The following is a 27,905-nucleotide window of genomic DNA, read 5'->3' as shown; positions in this document are numbered from 1 at the left end:
TCACCTATTTATGGTCCTGCCCATGAAGCGTTAGCTTCAAGCGTTGGCCCATTTGTAGTCGCTCTCGTGTGAAGACGCACGTCTACGTCAACCGAAGCAACGACACCGAACAAGGCAAACCTGCCTTCTTTTTCTCACTCCTTACAAAATGTGCTACTACCGCAACCCTACAACCTCATGGTCACCCAGAAAGCCTCGTTATACCATACGTCGATGCAATCTGGGTCACCTCAGGTCTCTGCAGCAAACATCTACTGTAAAGACCTCCTTCTCTGTTGGCTTGTGGAATTGTCGATCTGCAGTTAACAAGGCAGACTTTATTTCTGGTCATGCCAACTACCTCTCCTTGGAGCTCCTTGCTCTCACTGAGACATGGATTAAACCGGAAGATAGCGCAACCCCGGCTGCAACTCTCCACAAACTACACATTCTCCCACACATCCAGACCATCTGGCCGTGGTGGTGGGACTGGCCTGCTAATTTCCAACACATGGAAATTTAATCCACTGCTGCCTTTAAACAACTTTGCCTCCTTTGAATATAATGCCGTCTTGGTGACTGCTCCGGTGAAAGCCTATGTGGTCGTCATCTACCGTCCACCAGGACAACTAGGTGACTTCCTACATGAGCTTGACACCCTGCTGTCATCAATTCCTGAGCATGAGTGTCCCATGCTCGTCCTCTGAGACATGAACATCCACTTGGACAGTGCGAGCTCGGCTGACTTCCTGTCTTTTGTTCGCTCATTCGACCTAAGACAGGTCCCGACTCCACCGACTCACAAGGCTGGCAAAGAGCTTGATCTCATTCTTGCCTGGAGCTGCACCACGGACAACCTAAGCGTCTCTTCATCTCTCTGACCACTTCTTCATCCACTTCAATGTCCAGCTACCAAAACAACCCTCCACCTCCCCACCCATGGTTACTATCCGCCGCAATGTCCGCAACCTGTCTCCCACCCACTTCTCCTCTGTGCTCTCCTCTTCTCTTCCGCCTCACGGCACTTTCTCCTCTCTGCAGGTTAATGATGCCACTGACTCTCTCTGCTCCACCTTGAGCTCATGTCTGGATAGCCTGTGTCAACTATCCACCAGACCTGCTCGATCAACCCAGTCGCACCCTTGGCTGACTGACACCCTCCGGACAACGCGCACTGACCTTAGAGCAGCCGAGAGGAAATGGCACAAATCCAAAACAATTGAGGATCTTGCAAGCTACCAGACACTGCTGTCCTCCATCTCTTCCAGCATCACTGCTGCTAAGAAGGCCTTCTTCAACGACAGGATCAACGGTGCCACAGACACACGTAAGTTATTCGCCACCTTCAAGTCTCTGCTTTACCCTCCACCACCTCCCCCAGCTACTTACCTTACTGCTGACTGCCTTGCCTCCTTTTTTACTAACAAAGTGGCAGCCATCAGCAGCCAATTCACTAAACAACCTACTCACAACCTGTCTTCTCCAGCCCTAGGCTCATCGTTTTCTGGTTTCACCCCCCTCGCTGAAAGTGAGGTATCTAAACTACTAACATGTAGCCGTCCTACTACCTGTCCGCTAGATCCGATCCCATCTAACCTCCTTCAAGCCATATCACCGACTATCACCCCGCAATCACCCATATGATTAATTCTTCCCTAACTTCCGGCACTTTCCATTCCGCTTTCAAAGCGGCTCGGGTCGCACCACTGCTCAAAAAACCCTCACTCGATCCCAATCAAGTAGAAAACTATCGGCCGGTCTCTCTCCTCCCATTCCTTTCCAAAACCTTAGAGAGGGCGGTCTCTAGACAGGTTACAGAGTACCTGTCAAGAAACAACCTTCTCGATACACTTCAATCTGGCTTCAAAAGTGGTCACTCCACCGAAACAGCCCTGTTGTCTGTGACAGAGGCCTTAAAAACTGCTAGAGCTGCTGCCAAATCCTCGGTTCTCATTCTGCTAGACTTATCAGCTGCTTTTGACACTGTCAATCATTGCATACTCCTGTCCATACTCTCAAGCATGGGCATAACGGCCAGTGCACTTTCCTGGTTCGAATCTTACCTTACTGGGCGCTCGTTCAGTGTGACATGGCGAGGCCAGCTGTCTGTGCCTCACAACCTCACCACAGGGGTGCCCCAAGGCTCGGTGCTAGGACCCCTCCTCTTTGCCATATACACCACCTCACTGGGCCCGATCATCCGCTCACATGGCTTTTCATATCACTGCTATGCGGATGATACTCAACTCTATCTCTCCTTCCCGCCCGACGACCCCACTGTCTCGACGTGGATCTCGGATTGTCTTGCTGACATATCCACGTGGATGAAGGATTATAATCTTCAACTAAATCTGGCGAAAACGGAACTGCTGGTCTTCCCGGCCAAACAAGGTATTTATCACAACATTGATATTAAAATCCACTCTCTATCTCTTGTTCCTACCAAGGCTGCAAGGAATCTTGGTGTCATTATTGATGACCAACTGACATTCTCGGACCATGTTGCCGCCGTCTCCCGGTCCTGCCGCTTCGCACTACTCAACATCCAAAAAGTCAGGCCGTACCTGACCCAATATGCCACTCAACTGCTGGTACAAACCTTGGTGATGTCCCGTCTCGACTACTGCAACGCCCTCTTAACAGGCTTGCCGGCCTGTGCGGTGAAGCCACTACAGATGATACAGAATGCTGTGGCGCGACTGGTGTTCAACCAGCCAAAGAGGGCACATGTCACTCCGCTGCTCATCGAGCTCCACTGGTTACCTGTAGGCGCTCGCGTCAAGTTCAAGTCTCTTATGCTGGCCTACAGAGTGATTGCTGGGAATGCTCCCGCCTACTTAAATGCTCTTGTAAGAGCACATGTTGCCCCCCGGATGCTGCGCTCGTCAAATGAGCATCGCCTGGCTCTGCCGGCCATACAGCCACGGCAATCCAGGCTATTCTCATTTGTAGTTCCACGTTGGTGGAACGAGCTGCCAAAAATGACCAGAGCAGGGACCTCCCTCTTTGTCTTTAAGAAGCACTTGAAGACCCAGCTCTTCAGTGAGTACCTCCTGTCCTAACCTACAATTACTTAGCACCACCTTGCAGTATTTATTGTTACACTAATGTTGTTGTTACACTCATCTCTGTCGCAATGTAGCTTGAATGTTATTCTCCCTTGTAAGTCGCTTTGGATAAAAGCGTCTGCTAAATGACTAAATGTAAATGTAAATGTAAATAACGATTTTTCTTCCACGTGGTCCTCACCAGCACTGCCGTCTCCAGCTATTCGCTTGTCTTTGTTTGACCTGTTAATGTTTGCGTTTACATATGATACTACCCAAAGATAGTATCGCTCAGAGGAAAAAGTGTTGACTTTGCGTTTAGGTTATAGGTGTGTTTAAGTGTGTATCTTTTTTATGCCTGCCATGTTTGACGTGTGTATGTATGTGTGTGTGGTACCTGTCCGTCATCCTTGACCATGATGTTGCTGTTATGTCTGTCTCCAATGCCAAGGATGAATGTGGCTACACAGTAGCCGGCGCAAGACCTCGTGAACAGATCCACAGCCATGTCATACCTACACACGCAACATACATGAACACACACAAAATGCAGAAAAAATATTTAGCCAAGATGCTCGTGGGTTTCATGTGGTGGATGGAGCTGTATCATATTCTATTAGTTAGTAGTGAAAAGACAATTTGCGCCCTCAATTGTTTTAGTGAATACACTAAAACAAAAATACAACACTCAATTTTCGATATCATAGATTCACATTACTATTTAAATTCAGCGTTCCAGTCCCTGTAAGGTCGCCCAACGTAATGTAATAAATATAATAAAATATATATTAAGTAAAGTAATGCAAAGCCCTTTAAAGTCCTAGCAGTCGTGCGGTAACATCACTGCTCACATCTCGCCCTTGTTCTTGTCCTTGAGCCACTGGTGCAGGGTGTTGGAGTTGAACTGCAGAGCCCCCTTCAGGCCGCCTTTGCACTGAATCTGCATGATGGTGTGGGAACTGCGCACCACCTCGATGAGGCCCACGCAGTCCCCCAACGACAGGCAGCCGTAGGGCAGCATCCTGGAACCACGTGCAGATACACATACACACACACACACAAGTAATGCTAACAAATGGCACCGTTGGCACCGTGCTCCGGCGGGTTGTCTCCCAAATAGGAGCCTTTCTGTGTGGAGTTTGCATGTTCTCCCCGTGCTCACATGGGGTTTCCTCCACCTCCCGTCAGTAAGGACCCCCACCAAAAACATGCACCCATCATTGTCTGACCAGCAATGGACACTTATCACCTGGTCCCCGGGCGCGTCCACGTATGCTGCCCACTGCTCCTGGCTGTGCCCCCGGAGGAAGGACAAGCCAGGATGGGTCAAAAGCAGAGGAGCCATTTCACCGGCCACCATCAAAGCATGTGCATGTGTGTGTGTGTGTGCAAGCATCTGTTGTAGTGTGGTGTGTTGCGTGACTAATAAAGACTGTTTCTCTTCTTCTTTCAAATAGCTATATCTCAGAGAGAAGAGAAGAGCAAGACTAGACATACCGGAGGTCCAGTCCCTGGTTCTGCCAAATGTTCTCCATGATTCGGATGATTTGCAGGGTCAGCATATCTTGACGCAAGTCTGCGACACACACACACACACACACACACACACACACACACACACACACACACACACACACAGAAAACATTATGGGCGTACTCCATTAGTGTTGAGTGAACTGAATTCACTGATTCAAAATGAGCTTTGAGATGCCGTTCCGAACCCTGACAGCTGCATTTCGTAGTGTACAATAGTAACTTTCACAGTAACTGTCGCAGTCTGTGTATGTTAAACGCGATTGGTAAATCAAAGGGAAATAGGAAAGTATGCATGATGTTCTTTACCCCACTATCTCCTTATAGAAAAACAACCTGAAAATAACAGCTAAAAGCGTTGCATGTGAAACGTCCGGATGGGAAGTCTGCATTAGTGGGCGTGCCCGTACCGTCTCCATTTTTGAAGATTATCTCGTTGTTCTGAAAAAGCAGTTCCGACATTATGTCTGGATTCTCCCAGTTCAGCCACAAAGGCCGCTTTGCTGACGACATGATGCTGCATTCATCCAACCTGCAGGCGAGCCCGTGCACACACACAGGATCAGAAAGTGCCAAATATATGAAGAACCATAAACTGAAATTATTGGCTGATACTTTAATTTTACTCAAACGTGTAGACCTACTGTATAGTTTGTGGTCATTGTACTAATGGACATACGAATGATCTATTTTTCTTTGTTAGAGACATTTAGTACGGTTTCTATTAGGACTGAAGGATTTGGGAAAATGATTGGGTTGCGATTTTTTTAGACCAATATTGCGATTGCGATTTAGTATGCAATTTCTTTTTTTAAGTCCCTTATCTTCCGTATTATTCACTAAACACAAGCCATAAATCATTCTATAGTATGACCAACACAACATTGGATACAGTAAACATATAAACTGCTCTTTCCTGGAGGCCAGGCCTACATCTTATGATGAAATGAGATGAATTGATGAATAACATATCTTTATTTAATTATTCAATTGTAAAAAGATCTTGAATCACAGTAGAATATTGACAAATTGATTTCACTTCAAGCCTTGTAATTGTTCGAAAATTAATATTCAAAATACAATATGCAGAAATTTATTATTTTTATAAAAATGTTGCGTATATGTCCACATACATCCTCTTTGAGCGCAAGTGAATGAGCTTTGTCCGTGTGCTGCTCTGTGAGCTCAGGGACAGCTTCATGCTCATTAAATTAGAAAAAGGTAAAAAAAAGAAAAGCATAGACACAAACAGACGCTGTGTCGAAGAGGCTCCATCCGGACTCTCCAGGTGTTCCGGGCTTTGCCAGCAACACACGCCTTAAACAGCGCACCGCGGCCCGGGAAGAGAGTCATGGAAAAAGTGTCTCCATTACGCATGGTTTTGATCTATAAGGACCTTCTGCGTCTCATCAATAGGGATCTCACCTATAGGAAGAGCAGCTGGACAGCCATTTTGGTAAGATTGTGTAACATGACAACAACAACACATTTCATTACATTGCGATTTGAATTTGATTAATCGTTCAGCCCTAGTTTCTGTGTGTCAAAAAAGCAGACAATCATGGGTGTCGGTTTTCTTTAATATCCAACATTTATGTATTGGGGATCTAAGAAGCTAGAAATAGGGCGCTGTAAATGCCTAGGGCTTTTAAGTAAAAAATGCCCAACCGGCTTTTTGCTTGAACTACATGACTCCGACCTCAATGTAGACCAACACAAAAATGTAATTCTGCAAATAATTATATCAGGAGACATGACAAAATTTATATCACAATTGTAATTGGCGGACTTCTTTTGGGGTGGGTAAAGGGGACCTCTTACCTGAGGTTGCCCAGCTGGTGCGCAGGGTTCAGGGGTGAGGTGAAGTTCTGCAGAGCATCCATGTAGTCCGGCCTCTTCATCTGGTCCACTAGAAACCGCATCTGGACCTCCACAGCAGAGACACACACACACACACACACACACACACACATTCCCTAAACACACTGCATTCGAGTTTTGTTTTGTAGAGTAATTTTGAATATATTGTGTGTGGGACATTCAAAACGTTGTTTAGAAATTAAAATTGGATGAAGCTAAACTCCGTAATCATACTTGTGTAAACGTACAGCCATGAAAAAAATATATATTTCAGAAAAAAAATTTGCAAACTAGGGGCAAGAGATGGATATTCTTTTTTATAAATATATTGTTCTTCTTCTTTCGGCAGCTTCCGTTGGGGGTCGCCACAGCAGATCATGCCTCCAGTACCTTCTGTTCTGCGCATCTTCCTCCTCCCTTACACCGTAAAACAAAATCTATTAAAGTGAAACCAAGGCGAAACTAGCGCTGTGACAGTATGATTTTTTCTTAAAAAAAAAAAAAAAAAGAAAAAAAAAGGAAAGCAATGTTTCCCTGCGGGATCGCTTGAGGGGGGGGTGCACTATCACTATCCCCGGAAAAAGAAAAAATATGGTATTTTTTTTCTTTTTCTTTAAAGTTAATTTATGCTATTTAAAAATATTTTCAGATAACGTCAACTGCATAGTGTCTACTGTGTGTTGGCTATAAGCACAAAATCTAACTCCAACTGTTTTCTTTATGCTTCTGTCTTTTAGTCTGTGAATTGTGTGTATATATTAAATTGAAGGTTATCTGTAGATATAACAAGGACTCAAACCTAGAAATAATTATGCTGCCCCCTGAAAGTTGACAAGTCGAATCATCAATCTGAGATTTGTTGGTAACCTTACAGCTAATTGAGAAAATGCTTCATTCCTCCTGAAAAGTGATCATGTATTTTATATATTTATATTTTTGATATTAGATTAGATGATATTGATGGGAATCACCGGGTACCTCACAATGCGACGCAGCGTGTGTGTGTATATATATATGTGTTTATATATATATATATATATATATATATACACATGCTGCGTCGCATTGTGAGGTACCAGGAGATTCCCGCCCCTATTTGCCTCAAATCGGGGTGGGAATTATTATTATTATTTTTTTTTAATCATCAATAAATAAATAAATAAATAAATACATAAATACATATATATATACACACACACACACACACACACACACACACACACACACACACACACACACACACACACACACACACACACACACACACACACACACACACACGGTGCTGTACGTTAAATACATCTATGGCCGGACAGCATATCCACAGACCATTTAACCAACTATAAATAGAATAGGTGCAGCCTGTAAATAGAAAGAGGATTGTGTCATTTGTACTGCCACAAAATTGCTTACTTGCAAGTTGCGCCTCCTACCTTCTGCGTCTCATCCTTCTTCTCCTGTTTGAGAATGTCTGTGAGGTTGATGAGTTTCTCCATAGCCTCTACTTGCCGGCTTAGGTGCTTGAGGTACATGCCACAGGCCCTGCAGTAGGCCTCCAGCAGCAGGCCAAACCTCTGACTCACTGTCTTGTTGTGCATCTCTGACCTACAGGGGAAGGCAGGGGATGCGGGCAGATCGGACACAGATCAAGGCATGCAACTGGGGGTACGATGGTAACATAACATGATGCAGTTACCGGAGTTTTTGGAGTTTCCTCTTTCTAGTTTAATTTTGGAACAGAGGCGACATTACATCTGATTTTGTTTAAACAAAGCAAGTCAATAACCTCATTCCTAAAAAACAACACACTGGTTCACCAAAAATTGACGATCTCATTATGAAAACGTCAGTGTTCCTATTGGCACTCTGCATTGCCAAGAACCCAAGCTTGAGTACCTAGTATCTGTGCAAAAAAATACAAATAAAATAAAATAAACAAAACAAAACAAAACAAAACAAAAAAAAGACTGTAGGTTCCTCCCTTTAAAGCTGGAGAGAGAAAGGACTGTTCTCAGTACATGATACAAAAACGCCTTCCATTACATTACACTTAATTTGTTTCGGCATAGTGGAAGCCAAAAAGTATATCTTAACCGTTTTTTATATATGCGTGAGTGCAATGACTTAAAAGAAAAAGTAAACGAATAAGCGATGCAAACATAACTGGCACGAGTTTAGCAGAAGAGGATGTGTTCTGTCCTTTGAAAGGTCAGGGTAATTTCAAGCAGGGAGCAGACCGCAGGTTTGACATAGGACTTTTTATTATATGAAGCCCTTCCATGACACAATGAAAAAAGAGATATCAAAAGAGATTTAACAAGGAGGAATGAGCATATTTACTTGTAATGCACAGGGCAGATTCTCTCCTACACTACATGGCCAAAAGTATGTGGATACCCCGTCTAATGAATGGGTTTGGCTAATTCAGCCACACCCCTTACTAACAGGTGCATAAAATCAACCATGCTATCTCCTTAGACAAACATTGCAGTAGAATGTGTCGTACTAAAGAGCTCAGTGACTTTCAATGTGACACTGCCATAGGATGTCACCTTTCCAACAAATCAGTTTGTCAATTTCTGCCCTGCTAGACCTGCCCCAGTCAACTATAAGCTCTGTTATTGTGAAGTGGAAATGTCTAGGAGGAGGAACAGCTCAACCACGAAGCGGTAGACCACACAAGCTCACAAAACCCTATTTTTTACATGCAATACGTGTCAGCACTCAGCGGTCTGACTCAGCGGCTGAGTGTTGACACGTATTGCATGTAAAAACCATCCATCCTCGGTTGCGACACTCACTACCGAGTTCCAAACTCACTGGAGTAACATCAGCACAAGAACGATTCGTCATGCGCTTCAGGAACTGGGTTTCTATGGCTGCCAAGTGTCAGCTGGAGTGGTGAAAAGAAGTCCTCATTGGACTCTGGAGCAGTGGAAATATATTCTCTGGAGTGATGAATTAGCTTCACCATCTGGCAGTCTGATGGACAAATCTGGGTTTGGCAGATGCCAGGAGAATGCTGCCTGCCTGAATGCATAGTGACAACTGTAGAGTTTGGTGGTAGAGGATTAATGGTCTGGACTGTTTATCATGGCTTGAGCTCACCCTCTTGATTCCGGTGAAGTTAAATCTTGTAGACCCTGTAAAGTCAATTCAGTGATTTACAGTGATTCTACAATGCATTGTCATCTGTGTCTCTGTGCCGGAGGGCCCTGGAAACACCACTTGTGTGAGGGACGGAACTGCCACAATATGTTAGAGAGTAATTGCTGAAAACATGTTTGAAGACTGAATGATGTAGTACTGAATTGTGGAATTAGACCATTAAACTGTTTCTCAACATTTTTGTGCTCCGGATTTTCTGGGCGGGGTAAATTCATGGCCCGATGACCTAGATGGCTCATACTGGCCTGGCCCCTCATTACATTACATTACATTTAGTCATTTAGCAGACGCTTTTATCCAAAGCGACTTACAATTATTCAAACACCGACGGACGCAGCCATCAGGAGCAATTAGGGGTTAAGTGTCTTGCTCAAGGACACTACAGCATGCTAGCAGGAGGAGCCTGGGATCAAACCAAGCAACCTTTGGATTACTAGACGACCAGCTCTACCTCCTGAGCTACCATCCCCTCCCCCTAACACTATAAACACCAGGTCGAACTGTCGGAAAATGGAGCATCACTGGTGAAATAGGCTAAGCTAACAGCCTGGAGTTTAAGATAAAACTGTTTGGTAATGAACACCTGGAGTAAAAGACGTCTTCAGGGAGACCGTGAACTCATGCTGAAGTCTCAAGTCTTTGTACTGATCCTGTGGGTGCCTCTGGGTGCCCCGTCTGCCAAATTTGGCTGGGTGGTTAATAACACATTTTTCTGTGGTGTGAAACTCAGAACACTATTTTTTTTGCCCTTTACAGGTACTTCAACGCTACAGGATACAATCACATTCTAGAGAATTGTGGGCTTCCAACTCTGTGGTAACAGTTTGGGAAGGGACTTTTTCTGTTTCAGCATGATAATGTTCCTGTGCACAAAGCGAGGTCCATAAAGAAATGGTTTACTGACTCTAGTTTGGAGGAACTTGACCAGCGCGCACAGAGCCCAGACCTGAACATCTTTCATTGAACACCTTTGGGATGAATTGGAATGTCGACTATGAGCCAGGCCCCATCTCCCAACATCGGTGCCCAACCTCACTGATGCTCTTGTGTCTGAAGGGGAGCAAATCCCTGCAGCCATGTTGCAAAATCTAGTGGAAGGCCTTCCAAGAAGAGTGGATGCTGTTATAGCAGCAAACAAAAGGGGGAACAACTACATATTAATGCCCATGGTGTTGAAATGAAATGTTAAATAAGCACATATGTGTCCCACCACAGCAAAAGCCGCCATCTTGCGCATTTTTTAAATCGCCAGGAGCAGCCAATAAAGTTGAAAAAACCTTTCTTGAAGGAAAATTATATTTTTTTTATCTCTCAACGTATTTTCAAAACCATGTTTGATTTATAAATAGTAGAAAAATGTTAAACCGTGGAGTTAAATATTCCTATTAGATTACATGGGGAAACGCAGTTCACTTACCGAGACGCAGAACAGCGCTGAACGCCGATCGATCGTTTCCTTTAAAGTGACCGTCCAGGTGAAGATCATTCATCCATATTCCATGTGATGTGAAGTCACAATGTGAAACCGTTTTGATAGAGTTCAGCCTTTGAATCATACTACATTTACACACACGGAGCCATTGTTGTGAAACAGTGAAGAAGAACCCTTTGCATCACGCACCTTAAAGCGCAGCACGGGGGTGTTTCGGTCTCACTTGTCTGTGAAAACGTTCTTCTCTGTATTGTTATGGATTACGCAAAGCGGGTGGCAGAAGCTCTGAATCATATTTTGGACTTAATCTGACCATTGCAACAGATCCAAGTCAGTGTTAGCAGCGCGTACTGGACTTCGTTTACCACGATGATAGTCAGTTCTCCGACAGCGACGCGGAGAACGACAGCGCTGCTGGATCTGCTATTACTCTGGACTTGGAAAACATTTCAAACGGCGGATTTCAAAACTTAATGCGACGATGAAACGGAATGTTTTCAAGAACCATGGAGGAGACCGACGATAGGCCTGTTGTTGATACAACGGAAGAAGTTGATGACGTGATGAAATCTGTTGAGGTTGGTGACAGATTTTCAGATTTTCAGAGAGACTCATAATATTGATAGACTCTTTTGTTGTGTTGTCCGTACTTTAAACTCCAAAATAATTCCACTTTTATAAAATATGTATATTCTTACTGTTAAATAAAAGCTTTTTTAAAAACAAAATTTGTTGTGTGTTGTTGAGCTGTTTGTGATTGGCCCATTCAGCAGTATGTTAATTAGCCATGAGGCTTTGTTTGTCCGCCAACCACATTTGCATTCTGGGAGCTTGCTGAACGAACCTGGTGTGGGTAAAACTTTGGAGGTGATTATCTCAGAAACACAGTTTGCCACATCCTTTTCAATAATAAGTCATAGCTTTAAAAATATTTGCTTGATTTGCACAAGTGACACCTTGTTTGGAAGCTCTGATTCTCCACTTTCAAATGATGCGAGAAAAAAAAAAAACCTCGAAAGCCACCAAATGACCCTCAAATACGTGGTGGGTAGCATATGGGTGTGGTGTTTCGGTGTCCACATACTTTTGGTTTAATTATGTATTTTAACAGAAAAATAAGAAACAATAAAAAGATGCAGAAAGTAAGAAACTGATCAGATGAAACAACTCACTTGAGGTGCCAGAAGAAGAAGTGTCCTATCCTCTGATTTGTCAGAGCCTTTTTGAGCAGGAAGCGCACCAGGGGATTGTCAAGGTACTGCTCATACTTTAACACCTGGGACAGGCCAAGGGGATAAAGGATGATGGAACAAGAAGACACAAATAAGCTCAAGCTCAAATACTAATTTTCTGCTCTGTACATTAGAGGTTTAGGTGTAGTGTCCTGCTCCTACCTGTACCAGCTGAATGAGGTACTGGGAGAGCTTGTCATCGGTCAGGTACTTATCCAAGCAGCGGACAGCGAAGTGTCGGACTATGGGGTCTGGGTAGTTACAGTCCAGGAGTTCCATGGCCTGTTCAGGACGGATCGACGGCCATTCCTTCAGGAGGCAGTACATCTGAGGAAACACACATTTGCAGAAAACTGTAACGGATTAAAGTGAAAAACCAGGCCAAAACAAATCTTATTTTTTTACAACAGCGACGCCACCAACTTGAATTTGTGACATTACATATTGTGGATGATTAGTGGATGGAGTTATTAGAATGAAAAGGGAACATTTTTTGACAAAATAAACTGCATTAGTTACTGCCGGGCAGATATCATTGACCGACCTTAACCTTTAAAAAGCCACAAGCACTATATTTAATATATGTATTTTTAAATTGCTGTACCTGTGCAACTTCATCTCTGGAGTTCCACTTGACCGCCAAGAGGATCTTGGGAAGTATCTCTGGGATGTTCATGCAGTAGTGCCTGTTCAAGGAGGACAGGCTTTTTAGGCAGCTGCTGAGTTACAAATGGGCATATTAATGCTCTGGTCCTCAAAACGTGCCAAGCGTACCCGACCTCCCACCGCTGCCCCAATCACAGTCCCTGTGTTCCAATTCCTCATAAAATATTGGCCTTGGTGTAAACAAAAAATCGAAACACTAGGTGTTAACGAGGGAGCATGATGGCTCTGAATTCCTTTAGTCGGCAGTCTTTTGATCTGAGCCTCTTAGATGAGTAGCCACAGCATCGCTTTGACATGTGCCTGCCATCTTGTTACCAAAAAAAGTAATATAAAAAAGGGCACCACTACAGTCAGTATTTAGAATGAACCACTGGGCAGACCTGCTCAGCATTGTTGGAGGTAGATGAGGATAGATGTTGGCCATCGAGGAGGCCCGTATGGAACAGGCCCATATGTTAGTGTTGATAGTTAGGCCTAACAAGCGTGGGATTCTGTGCACAGCCCCCTAATTGTCAGCACACGAGATTTAACATCAGATCCTGTGCATTATTGTATGAGCTTTAAACCAAATGAAAGAGTGGAACCTGAGGATCTCAATAAGTCTAACGAACTAAAAACAAAGGATACTTGATACTGCGCAGCATGACAACCCTGATCGACCGTGTGTTTAAGCACACACACACACACACACACACACACACACACACACACACACACACACACACACGCACGCACACACACACACACACACACACACACACACACACACACACACACACACACACACACACACACACACACACACACACACACACATACCTTGTACTTGATTTTGAAGCCGGACTTACCGGTGTCTCCACAGAAAGTCCTTCTCCTGTTCTGTGATTTCAGACAGAGGGTCTCTGTTGCTGAGCTGTCTCAGCTGCTCGATGTCGCTCTCTGTCAGAGCATGATCTCTGGCCATGCGATTACTCTGAGAAACAGCGAAGAGGTCACTTTAGAACAACTTCCCCATCTTCATTGTATTATTATCATTTGATAATGTGCATTACTTAATGCAACAGTACCGGTATCAAGTGTTTCTCGGCCTTAGGTTATTACCATATTGTGGCTTATTATTACCATAAGCCACAAGACAAGTTTCTGGTGGCGCAGTGCATTGCACTGCTGCCTGACAGCAAGAAGGTCCTGGGTTCGATTCCCGCCTGGGGCGCTGTTGGCACTGTGCTCTGGCGGGTTATCTCCCAAATAGGAGCCTTTCTGTGTGGAGTTTGCATGTTCTCCCCGTGCTCACATGGGGTTTCCTCCACCTCACGTCAGTAAGGACCCCCCACCAAAAACATGCACCCATCATCGTCTGACCAGTGATGGACACTTATCACCTGGTCCCCGGGCGCGTCCATGTATGCTGCCCACTGCTCCTGGCTGTGGCCCCGGAGGAAGGACAGGCCAGGATGGGTTAAATGCAGAGGAAGCATCTCCACCATCCATTGCGTGTGTGTGTGTGCAAGCATGTGTTGTGTGACAAATAAAGACTCTTTCTTTGGCTGCAGGCAAAAGTGGACCAAATTTTTTGCTTTTATGTGACTCAGATCTGAACAGCACAAATCACATGGAATCAGATCTTTTCAACCCAATACAGGTCAGATTTTTGGCTATGCACACAGTCTGAGCAGTTAAATCAGGATTCATGCGACTTTTTGGACTTTTGGCACTCTGGAGCTGGGGTTCCCAACCTGTTCATTATCACGGACCGCAGGGGGGGGTAGAGAGTGCCTGTTCACGGCGGTGGGGTGGAAGTCGGGGGCAGTGACCAGGTTTCCCGGTTACGCAAGGGGGAAAATAAATACATTAAATACATCTACAATAGTATTAGGGTATGTGTGTCCTCTGAGCAAGCTATTGGGGCACAATTTGCACACATTGTATTTGTATTTCACAAAATTTCCTTATTGAACAAAACGAAAAAAGCACAATGCCCCTGTCTGGATTAAAATATTTAATCCGTGAGCTTGAACCCAGGTACACGGACCCAAGTCGCCCGACAACCATCGTGCATTTGCCTGCCATGTTTGCTTTTGTATGACAGCGTGCTGCGTGTGATGTCTTTGTTACTTCTGCACATGCGGGTCAGATCAGGACCATGACCCGTTCACACGAGAAGCTGATATTGGCCACATTTAAAAAATTATGTGAACAGCCAAAAAAGAAATTGGATCTGAGCAATAAATCCAAATTGAGCACTAAGGCTTGCAGTGTGAACGTAGCCTAAAGGACAATCAGGCGAGTTACGTGTGTATTTATCTGGAATTAATTGATTCTCAATAAAATCAGCATCGGCAGTAAGTGGATTAGTGGACATTCCTTAATTCCTGCTTTGCTGCTAAATGCTACACAGAGAAATATGATTTTTAAATCTATTCAAGAAGTTCATGGCAAACAAACTCCATTTGCAATCCATGTGTTGGCATTGGATGTGTAGCTCTGTGCTTGTGGGTTGAATAACAAATGAACAAGATCCAACATCGGCGGCCCATTATGGTAGATTATAGTGAGGAAACGCATCTGAAATGACGGATTAAAGAATAATTTAGCTCGCCACATAAAGCTACCGTCATAAATTAATCAACAAGGCACGGTCCAGTTGCCTGGCATCACAATATAACCACGGGAGTGTGACTACATGACATCAAACAACAAAAATCAGGCTCAGTTGCCTTGGTCTCTGTCTTACAGTCAGCACCTTGACGCCTACGACGCATCGCTAGATTGTAACAATAAAAAATAGTTTAACATGTATGTATGTGTTTTTTTATGTTATTTTCACATTTCTGGCTGTGGTTGAAAGGACTTAAAGGATAGTTTCACTATTTGTCAGTGCCTTATTGGTTTCCATTATTTATAACAGTTCATAGCACAAGCTCAATGCATAGCACAAAGAACATTTCACTATTGAAAGACTTACGGCTTTGCTGCAGCTTTATGCTTAATTGCAATCCAATAAAGAAAAAAAAAGAAAAATCAATTCAGCAGATGCTTTTTGCTTTTGTCCAAACATTATCTCGAAATAAGTAGCACTAGTAGAGTAAGAGATTAGAGTTTTTTGTTTTTTTTTGTTGTTTTTTTTTACAGTGAAGAAACAGCGTGCCAAAGCTAGTAAGCGCTAGACAACTTTTTAAACACGCTACCTTTTTCTGCAGCAGCCATCTAGGTTGAATTGTTATGGTTATATGGGGTCAGGTTTTATGTTACGGAACTTCAATGGGCTCCACGTTCACCCAACAGCAGAGCTTCCGGACAAAGCAAAACACTTTTAAAGTTCATGTTTCCAAAACTAATATCAGCAGGTAATAAAGGAAACCAGGGACCACTGCACAACGGATGAAGGAGCAAGATTAAGCCGGTAGTTAGACTCACAACACATCCTCACGGACCACTGAGTGCTGCCCACATCTCGCATTGAAGCACACTGTTCACGTCTTCTAACAACATGCAGTGACTCTGACCACAGGTGATATTGTTAATATCTTTATTCCCATGCCACCCACCTTTAACAAGTCTGATTAGACCTAATGATAAATGGAGCAGAGCTGGATGAATTAATTAACACTGATTGTATTGTGTGTGGCCATCAACTTTGAGTACAATTGGTCGAAATCTTCATAAGAATATTACCTCCATTTTTTTTAAATAAAAACAAGGAAGTCACTAAGCACTTAAGTAATTTCAGTCAATAAATGTTTATGAGTGAGCCATTTGAAGCAAATATGATAACACATCCAAACCAATATCATACTGATACAGTATAAAACTTTACATTATAACAGTCAGCTGACAAGTTGTTCAGCTGTCTGTTATAACTGTAGAGGAGACACAGAAATGAACGGCAGGTTCCCAAGTAAGGGGGCCGTCGCAGTGTACATTATTCTAATTTAATGTATCATATAGAGTAATTATTTACATTTTGTTGTTTGGCTTTCAAAACTAACAGATCCTCCCCAGCCAAATGATAATTCACTATTCACTCTGGTAAAGTACAAATTAAAGGTTAACAGTAGTTAGTTGCGATTAACAATTGTATCAAACAATTTTGTCTTTTTTGTTCATTTCATAAGCCTACAACAGTGTTCTATTGCACTATAAAATGCACCTAATTCACATTGTATTTATGCGATCTCTACAATTACCATCATTCCTCATTTCAAGGTCTCTTATGCGATAAGCGAGGCTAAATTCCGCTAGCTGGACTATAAGAGTCCGGTATAAGAGAGTTCCTAAGATCCCGCTAGAAAAGATGCCGTCTAGGTTACTATGGCAACATATGTGACCCACCGCGTACATAAGGGTCATTTGGCGGCTTTCGAAAAAAAACATTTCAGATCATTTGAAAGTAGAGAACCAGAGCTTCCAAACAAGGTGTCATTTGTGCAAACCAAGCAACATTTTTAGCTATGACTTATTATTGACAAGGGTGTGGCAACCTGTGTTTCTGAGATAATCACCTCCAAAGTTTTACCCACACCAGGTTCATTCAGCCAGCTCCCAGAATGCAAATGGGGTTGGCGGACAAACAAAGCCTCATGGCTAATTAACATACTGCCGAATGGGCCAATCACGAACAGCTCAACAACACACAACTCATTTTTACTTTTAAAAAAGCCTTTATTTAACAGTAAGAATATACATGATTTATAAAAGTGGAATTTTTTAGGAGTTTAAAAGTACGGACAACACAACTAAATGTTGAGTCTATCAATATTATGAGTCTCAGAAAATCAGAAATCTGAAAATCTGTTACCAACCTCAACGGAATTCATCATGTCATCAACTTCTTCCGTTGTAACAACAACGGATGTATCGTCAGTCTCCTCTGGTGGTTCTTGAAAACATTCCGTTTCATTGTCACATTAAGTTTGCAATCCACTGTTTGAAATGTTCACCAAGTCCAGAGTAATATCAGATTCAGCAGCGCTGTCGTTCTCCGCTTCGCTGTCTGAGTATCATCGCGGAAAATGAAGTCCACTACGCTGCTAACACTGACTTGACTCTATCCCACTGGTCAGATTAAGGTCCGAGATTCAGACCTTCTGCCACCCGCTTCGCATAATCCATAATGATACGGAGAAGAACGTTCTCACAGACAAGTGAGACCGAAACAAGCCCCGCGCAGCGCTGTCTGTAAAGTGACGGAGGTACGTGATGTGAAAGGTTCTTCTTCTTCGCCAATTCACAACAATGGCTCCGTGTGTGTACAATTAGTACGGTTTAAAGGTTGAATTCTATCAAAACGGTTTTACATTGTGACTTCACATCACATGGAGTATGGATGAATGATCTTCACCTTGACGCTCGCTTTAAAGGAAACCATCGATCAGCGTTGTTCAGAACTGTTCTGTGAATCGGTAAGTGAACTGTGTTTCCCCATGTAATCTAACGGGAATAATAAACTCCACAGTTTAACATTTTCCTACCATTTATAAATAAAACCCGGAAAATGAAAATACGTTGAGAGATAAAAAAAAAAAACACAAAGGAACACGAATCTGGAAAATTCAAATTTTCCTTCAATAAAGGTTTTTTCAACTTATTTGGCTGCTCCTGGCGATATTAGAAATGCGAGAGATGGCGGCTTTTGCTGTGGTGGGTCACAAATGCCTTGGAGCTAGCCTGGTCGGGAGCAGGATCGCTCCCATCCCATCTGTGGTTCAATGCCAATACTAACGGCTTATTTGAACAGTAAATTATTCAAAGTTTTAACAAGTTGCTTTTAGAGTGCATTTTGACAACCACGGACTGCTGCCGTTCTGCTACCTACAGAGGCTGTGACAGTAATAAGAATTATAATAATAATAATATAAAAATATTATTTACAGGAAAGTTTGGGTGTGACACCTATTATAATTGTGCTTCAGATGCTAATAATTTCCCTCTAACTGCGTGTGTCTATTAGCGCCGGTGTTTGTTAATTGGACGCCATTTGCAACAAGGTTCATTTGCATAGAAAGGGGACGCATGGGGTGCAAGCTATTTGGATAGGGATGTGGCAGGCAGCTGCAATCTTGCCTGTCAAGCTCCTGCCCTGCCTTGCTTCATGTCTGTCCTGCAATTTTAATTCCACTCATGTTATCACAAACATTAACCAATACACACCTACACAAATGTTACTCGAAGCGACACACTACTGACCAGGGTCTGCGGGGCAGGAGGGGCGCGAATGATTTGGGTTTGACATGCTTGGAGGACTCCTGCCCCAACACCCGGCAATTTTAAATGCATTTACCAACAGCACGCATTGAGCACTGGGGTTTCCAGGGTGGCGGGGCGCTGGTGGGTTGGTGTAGGGGTGTGGTTGGCTGGGGGGGGGACTGGGTGGGCTCCTGCCAACTGGGTTCGGGTCCTGGCAGCTTGCTCCTGGAGCCGGGTGGTTCCTGGCCTGCTGCGACCCGGCAGGGCTGCAGTGAGCACCGCCGGGTGCTTTCCAGGGCCACTTGGAGGCTGCTCTCTGTCATGGGTGTGGGTTGCAGTGTGGGGGGCAGCTGTCAGTCTTGCTCCCACTACGTGGCTTCTCTGCAGCGGGTGCCCCGAGTGCCACCGCTGGTGGATGGGGCCACATACAGTATCTGGCTGTCTGCAGGCGTTGGTGGGGGGCCGCTGACGTTGGGTTGTCCTGTGCCATGTGCGCTCGGCTACATGGGTGGGAGCTCAGGGCTTGTGGCCGGGTGGGGTATCTAGCTGGTTGTGGTATGGCAGACCTCACCTTTGCGTGGGCCGTCGGTGGGAATGGGGCCCACACCCACTCAGTTGGCTCGGCTGCAGGGCGGGCGTTTCTGGGGGGGTGTGGTCTGTATGCTTGGGACATGGCTCTGGGCCTGTGGTCCGTGCCTGGCGCCCGTGGCCTAGGTTCTGCGCTTGCAGGTGCGTCTTATGAATGCATGTGAGGGTGGGTTGTATGTGTGGGCTTGAGGATTTCCTCAAGCTCTCTGGGACTGGTTTATGCTTCTCGGGGCCATACATGGATGTTGCTCCGTGGGCTTCTGGCTTCTTAGGGGGCTGCTGGGTCTTCTGTGGCTGCAGTGCAGTCGTTGAGTGTCTATATTGCTGCGGGACGTGCCTGTGGGTCCTTTTCCGCTGCTTGGGGGCACTATGATATAATTCCAACCTCATACAGAACTAATCAGGACAAGTCCTGTGCACTCACCGATGGACACGTCTCACACACACACACACACACACACACACACAAACACACACACACACCTGCATCAAACACGCCCCCGAACACCCTCCTGATCACATCCTTCTCCTTTTCTCCCTCCTTTGCTGCCATAGCTATCACAGGAATAGGCCACATGCCGAATTGCTGTTGTTTTGTCGATACAGGTTGTTGTCTGATGTTTCTATGTTCATGTTTTTCCAGGTTGTGGTTTTATTCTATGTTAATATGTCTCACCCTCTTCGAGAAGTAATGATGACAGGTTGTTTATAGACCAAAACATGGTAAGATCATTCTCCAAAGAGGGGGATGGTGGCAGTCTTGTGTAACAAAAAAGCTGTGCATTTGTCATCCCACAGGACCACAGGACAGTGTTATTGGAAGCAGTTCTTGATCATTAAAGAATTAATAAAGAGTGGCATTGCAGGTTGAGAAATTGACCTCCACTTGCATATTAACTAGATCCTTGTCCTAGATGCAATGGCGTACAAATATGCCAAGCATGTTGTATGCCAAGCATGCTGACAGCACAGGTAAAAAAAAAAAAAAAAAAAAGTCATATCGAGAGCGTGCATGTACCATCTCCATCTTATCCATACTCTACTGAGCCAGACTGGTTTAGCACCAAGCAGCATTTAGAGAACCCACTGAGCTCAGACTGCCAGTTGCCGCTTACGTACAGTAAATGACGCTATTATGGGTTATCGTCGCCTGATCCTAGCAAGATTTGGGGAATATCCCCCGATTGTCGAATCACGAAATGTAAACGTTATGTACATACATAATGTTGTTGGTAGTTTAATTACCTGTCCAGAGAAGTTGTAGTTGAAGCCGAGCTCTCTGGAGATGCTCCGATTTGCATGCTCCTCTGCAGAGGTCATATTGGGATACTTGACCGGGCTACTGAAGTGGTCAAATTCCAGCTCGAGACATGGAGTTTCCTAAAAAGGAAAAACAAAAAATCTTGGCATTTTAAAAATGGCTTGGAACCTATGCTGAATGAGTTGATCACAGATGACCCGTTACTTATCAAGTTTCAATCTACTGTCATTAACCTTGTGACAGTTTACTTAATTTAATTAATTTAGTCCAATATTTTCATATCAAATAATTGTTTCATAATAGCAAAACTATTCACCTAATATCCTTTTGTTTTTTTTTTTACTAATTTTACTTAACGCATTGACTCCAACATTAATTTAATTTTTTCATGATTATCCGAACCTCACTTTCCCATAAGCAATGTTAGTCAGTTTCAAATGTACATTTTTGGTTTGTTTCTGACTAAGATTAAACATATTCATAATATGTGTATGGTTCATATAAGGCAGGAGATTCACCAAATGTAGGGTTTGGCAGCTGAACGCAACACTACCTTATTGGGATTGGATCCAGTCACTCCAATGGGGTTAAGGAGATCCTCCAGGCCATGGGGCACAGGCCAGAGGTTGAGGGCCATCTTGTTGGCCACCAGGGTGTGTGTGTAATCCAACAGGTTGACGTTTCCCCAGGCCAAGGGACAGTGTTCCTAGAGGAATAGTGGAAAGACCAAAAAAAAAAGAAAGAGGAGAAAAAGAGAAAGAGGTCACCAAAGCCATGTCAGACGTCAAATGTATTTACTTGAGAAATAACTTCTGCCACCGGAGTAAGAATTTTACATTATAACATTTCTGAAAACGGTAATACATTTTGAAGGAGGCACACTTCTGAAACAGTCCAAAAAACGTGTGGAGAGCATTTAAGACATATTTACTCAAAGTGAGCTGTCCAATTTGTAGGTCCACTTATCTCAAAAGAAAAAAAGATTGATTGATTTTCTCATTTTGTAAGAGGTATTACTTTGCAAAGCTCGAGTTTTCCAGCAACAAACTCTTAGTTAGCTTAAGTGTTTTCAAATCGCCTCCCATAGTTTCTTAATTGCAATTTCAAGACGGCATCTCTATCTTTGGGGCGAGTCTCTGCTAACGCACAGCTGTGTCAACACTGGACAAAAGGGCTGAGAGGGAAGAGGGTGAGACAGGCGGGACAACGTGCAAATACTCCTATTTAAAGTAAGTGGTGGAACAAAAGCTGGATGCGAAGGAGTGTTTATCTTTAATTCAGGTGGGGCATGAAAGACCATCCGCTAACCTGGCCTTGCTGGCAGGGCCTCATGGCTGGGTGTCCGTTACAGGATCTGAGCCCATGACACACACACAAACACACACACACACACAAACACACACAAACACACACACACACACACACACACACACACACACACACACACACACACACACACACACACACACACACACACACACACACACACACACACACACACACAAAAACTCTCAAGCTCAAGCTCAAACTTTCACACATCGCAGTGACTAGAAAATCTAGTCACTGCAGAATTATGGGATCCACAATCCTCTGTTTTGTGACTCAAATCATACAATTAACTTGTTTAATGTGCATTTTAGGTAAATTTTAGGGGTTTCACGACTACTGATTTTTTACTAGTTGCCAAGTTTTTCATGATAGTAGTCGACGAGTCGTATTTTAGCAATAATGTAAGAAAGACACAGAGAGAGGAGTTCTAGGTAATCTTGGAACTCATTGGCTATCGGTCTGATGGCGATTTTGCTTTTTATTAGCTTTTTAAAAATGTACTACTTAGTACTTGTGAAACAATACGGTCATAGACATCGTCTCTCAACTCCAACTCCATTCTCGCATCTCATGTTGCTAATCGGACTGTAAACAATGACGGGCGCATGGAAGAGGAAGTCTTGGTCCGGACTCCAAAAATATTAGCAATTGTATTTTGTAAATTTAATTAATTAGGAGAATATATTTAGCCTGGCATTGGCTGACTAATTTGCAAATGTTTCTCAAATCGCTCTGTTCATTTTTGATTTCCAAGGGCTGTTACCAATGGTCGCAGACCAAAATGTCTCTGGACACAATTTGATAGACCTACAACCAATCAGGGAAACAAAACGTGTGACGTAGCACTGAACGAGTGGTTGGAAAAATATTACTTTTACCAAATTTACCGAGTCAGAAGTACGGCAAACACATCTTTCTTATCAACAAAAGCTTTTAAGAGGAAATACAGGATACCATCCAGCTTGTTTAATACTGTTGCGATAGCAGATTAAAGAGACCGTTCCACATCAGCAGCAGCCATCTTGGTTGTTTACGAAAATGCCTGAATGGCGCTTCTCTGCATAGTCATCGTGCCAAATCGCTATTAGATAAACGGTTGTGATTGGCCCAACCGTGGCAAGGTCAGGTGGAAATCTGTTTGAGTAGGAGGGCAGCCACTGGTAAGATTCTCTGCAGAGCAAATGAAAGATGAGCTTGCGGATTTGTCTGGTTCCAAGGCTAGAACATACCTGAATTAAGATATGAATGGAAATACATATTAAACTATAAATTATTTAACTAATACAATAATTATTGTAAATCTGGTGACACTAACAAAAAAAATGGCCATGACTAGTTGACTGCTGCCAACAGCGCCGACTAGTGGTTATAGTAGTTGACTAGTCGGTGAAACGCCTGGTAAATAAGACACTTTAGGAGGCAATTATGGTGTCATAAAACTAGACGCCGCAATTTAAGGGGAATGCATGCACACTTGAGTGGTAAATTTTCCTTTAAACATTTGATTGTAGTTCACCTTGATAGAAGTCCATCTAGCTCACCATGAAAAATACATCCTTTGTTGTTGAAAAAACAAAACAAGAACTTCCATATCACTTTTATCTACCGTTAAACTTATATCTACTGTTTACATTTGAAATATTAACAGCACATAGGAAGTATGCAAATATACGTATAAGTGGAACTATAGAAATGAAATACGAAGTGCAGTCAGTCAAAATAAACTTGTTGAGGCAATATGTATTTATACAACAATTGCTGATCCTCATACTTTAAAATGCAACAAAAATAATTACATTCATCATTTTGAGTAACTTGAATCAACTGACAATTAGCATGTACTACTTTGTGTAGCTGCCAGACGAGTTCAAGACTCTCACAAGATTTTACTTAAAAAAATAATAATAATAATCACACACACACCCACACGCGCTAAATTGTTCAAATCTCAAGTCGGGTGACTAACTCCAACTGCACGCCAGCTTCCCTTTTAAAGCGCACCATCTGTGTGTCTCAGACAAGACAGACACTGATAGCTCCATGTGACAGAGGAAAGAGGTCCTTCTGTCTACTACATTCCTGTACATTCTGCCGCCACACTGCTCATGGCTGATTAGTAATTAAACAGTACTGAAGATGATACCGTGGCCACCATTATACCTGAACGAATGACACACACACACACACACACACACACACACACACACACACACACACACACACACACACACACACACACACACACACACACACACACACACACACACACACCCATACATTGTATTAAAAATGTGTGAAGTCAATCTGCCATTAGCATGATCTTTCAGATATTTTGGATGCATTAGATATAGAAATTCATTTACTTTTACTTAAAATTTTAATCATAATCAGGAGCCACAGTCGAACAGAATCACTTTTTGTTCAAGGATAAGTTCGCTATTTTTCAACCCAGGCTTCATTCAAATGTCGGGGCTCATCATTTATAACTGTTCATGGCATGTGTCTGAACACTTACACTCAACTCACAATATCGTCACATGTCTTCTTTAATATGTTTCAAATATTATTACATTTTTATTTAAAACTATTTTTTGCAATTGTTGCTGTACATTCAAAGCATAATTTTGGCTCCAGCAGGTAGCCATGGTTTTACTCCTTGGGGTGAGAAAATGAAGTGGCGCAACTTCCTGCATCTAGCTAGGGTTGGTCATGAAATTTTTGCTGCCGATCGATCGTAAACCAATGATCGAGTCGATGCAGAGACGCAATTAAGGCTGGAGGTTTGCGGGGAGCGTCAGGCTACCTGACTTCCCCTCGCCTCCCAGCACTGGCTCGACCACAACCCCAAGTTGCCACAATAATTAACAACACTTACTTCTTTAAACAGAACAAAGATTAATGATTTCTTTTGGAATAAATCAAAGATATTTTTGTTAATACAGTGCTAAACAAAGTAAGCTCTGTTAAAACAAAGTAATTGCTGTGAGGGAGGAGCATGCTGTATGTTGAGTACAGATCCAACACGGTGGCACCCAGCTGCACGAACTAAATACTGACAATCTTCTCCAACTAAAACATGGGCACAGTAGTAAAGCTATTGCCTTGGATGCACTTGCTGCTGCATGGGAAAACTACAATTCCAAATCCATCACTCCCTAACTAACCTCAATGACATCCATTTAGTTTGTTAGTTGGAATGTGAGAAGCATAGGCTCCCCAGCTTAAAGTAGCAAAACCAAAGGGGTTAATCAGATGTTTTCTGCATCATATAAACAACAAAAAAAGAGGTGTTTCTATATTGATCAATAAAAGTATCCCATATCAGAATAAAACCAAAATTTCAGACACAGAAGGGCGTTACATAATGAATGGAATTTTAGGACTTTAAGGCCCCAATGAGGACAATCTCAATTTCTTTCACAATATATTTTCAAAACTCTTAGAATTCTCTGACTCAATTATTATTCAGGGAGGGGACTTCAACACTTAACTTGATCCAATTAAGACTGTTGACAAACCAGAGATAATCACTAGCCTGTCTGACACTATAAAACAATATATGAGTGATCTTCATCTTGGCGATCAAATAATCCACACAATATAGAATACACATAGTATTCACCACCTCACAAAAGCTTCTCTAGAATTGCCTTTTTTTTTTACCAGCAACTCTGGGAGTTACTGGTAAAAATGGGAATGGGGGTTTTAACCTGTTGCTCGTTAGACCAACCAACGAACAACAGGTATACAGCCACCCTGATCCCAATCACCTAGATCCAGGTCAAGTGTGGCTGCTCGCCACACCATCCCAACAACACAATCATCCATCAAAAGACACAATTCCATATGCAACGAACAAGAGTGAACTTTTTTGAACACTTAGTACAGCCATCAAAGATCCACAGGGTAGAATAACACACAAGACATCAATAAAATATTCTGAGACTTTTATAATAAGCTATATCACTCGGATAATGAATCAAATATATCAAACATTTACTTATTCCTTAATAATATTAACCTCCATAAACTATCCACAGAGCAGGCTACCACATTACATTAACCACTTACTCTCAAAGAACTCAGGAAAGCTCTCTTCTCTATGCCCAACAATAAATCACCTGCATCAAATGGCTACCCAGTGGAATTCTATAAACATTTCTGGCCACTGATATCCCCATTATTCATCAGAATGGTTACAGAGGTTAAGTCAACCTCCACCATGCCTCCACACATGAATACTGCTCTCATTTCGGTTTTGCTCAAACCCAATAAGGACCCAACCCTCACCTCCAGTTAAAGACCCATAAGCCTAATTAATTGTGATTTCAAAATTATTAGTAGAACACCAACCAACAGAATTGAAAAAGTAATTCCGTTTATAATTCACCCAGACCAAACAAGCTTTGTCAAGGGCAAACACTCATCCAGCAATATGCGCCGTTTATTCAGTCTGATCAGCATATCTTAAAGCAACAGCTTAAATACTGTTATTGCTTCTTTAGATGCCGAAACAGCATTTGACAGAGTTACATATCTCTTTTCCACCCTCAACAAATTTGGCTTTGGAGAGTTACTCATTCAATGGATCAGAACTCTGTACAACAACATCTGCTTCTGTCATCACCAATGGTTACACCTCACAGCGTTTCACTCTACAACGTGGCACAAGACAAGGATATCCACCCTCCCCTTTACTATTCGCCATCTTTATTGAACCCCTCGTAGCGGTCATCCATCAAACAGTAATATTATTGGGATACAAACAGGAAACTCTGTTCACAAAATCCTTTTATATTTTGTTATTGTGGTTGACCAAGGGGGCGGGGCCAAGCCGCAGCTGCTGCAGGTGGTTCAGGCTCCGCCTGCCTCCTCTTCCTCATTCCCTGGGCCTGAGCCAGGACACACCTTCACAACTGGAACCTGAACACGGACATGGAGCAGCGCGAGACAAAATCCCGGATGCCCTTCCCCCTGGAACAGATGGTGGCGGTCCTCACCACAATGCAGGAACAACAAGCCCTGAAGTTCCAGGAGATGGCGAGGGCCCACAAGTGGGACCAGGGGGCGCTCCGGGAAAACCAGCAGACAATACAGATCCCCCTCCGGGAGCATACCAGACCTTGCGAGGAACGTTCCTTGCCAACTTTGAACAAATGGCCGAGGCGGCCGGATGGCAAGCATGGCAGCTCGTTCCCCTCCTCACAGGAGAAGTCCAGCTGGCGGTGCATGCCCTACCGCTGGGGCAGCGGATGAGCTACACTGTTGTCCGGAGGGCCGTGATGGAACGGGTTGGGAGGACACCTGAGGACCACAGCCTTCGCCTCCGGTCACTTCCTTATGACACTGTGGGCCGGCCGTTCCTGCACACCCAGCAACTCCTGGATGGCTCAGACCGGAGGAGGGCTCCCCGCACCAGATCGTCGAGGCGGTGGCCACCGAACAGTTCGTGAAAAATCTCCTGGCCCGCGCTGCTAGCTGGGTGAGATGCCACAGTCCAGCCTCCCTCCAAGCTGCCATAGCCCTCGCGGAGGACCACATGGAGGCCTACGCCCATACGAGAGCCTACAGCACCGGACCGCAGGGCCCACCGAGGGACCTGCGCCAGGACGTAGCGTGGGAGT

At 43.6% G+C, this 27,905-nt stretch overlaps 1 protein-coding gene across 1 annotated transcript in view; it reads right to left on the bottom strand.

Annotated features, from left to right (window-relative positions):
- The window catches only part of pik3ca (phosphatidylinositol-4,5-bisphosphate 3-kinase, catalytic subunit alpha), a 66,032-nt gene that overhangs the window by 4,203 nt on the left and 33,924 nt on the right, over positions 1-27,905 (bottom strand). Inside the window, exons 12-23 of the mRNA XM_080001605.1 lie at positions 21,506-21,658; positions 20,937-21,071; positions 13,766-13,890; positions 12,856-12,937; positions 12,414-12,578; positions 12,192-12,295; positions 7,853-8,024; positions 6,381-6,487; positions 4,970-5,091; positions 4,524-4,602; positions 3,878-4,048; positions 3,424-3,541 (exon numbers count right to left, since the gene is read on the bottom strand). Of these exons, the coding sequence (XP_079857731.1) occupies positions 3,424-3,541; positions 3,878-4,048; positions 4,524-4,602; positions 4,970-5,091; positions 6,381-6,487; positions 7,853-8,024; positions 12,192-12,295; positions 12,414-12,578; positions 12,856-12,937; positions 13,766-13,890; positions 20,937-21,071; positions 21,506-21,658 (1,533 nt within the window). The remainder of the gene's footprint in view (positions 1-3,423; positions 3,542-3,877; positions 4,049-4,523; positions 4,603-4,969; positions 5,092-6,380; positions 6,488-7,852; positions 8,025-12,191; positions 12,296-12,413; positions 12,579-12,855; positions 12,938-13,765; positions 13,891-20,936; positions 21,072-21,505; positions 21,659-27,905) is intronic.

This window comes from Zeus faber (assembly GCF_960531495.2).
Source record: "Zeus faber genome assembly, chromosome: 1".
Taxonomy (NCBI): domain Eukaryota; kingdom Metazoa; phylum Chordata; class Actinopteri; order Zeiformes; family Zeidae; genus Zeus; species Zeus faber.
Note: the sequence above shows the minus strand (reverse complement) of the source record. Positions and strands in the feature narration are given on the sequence as shown.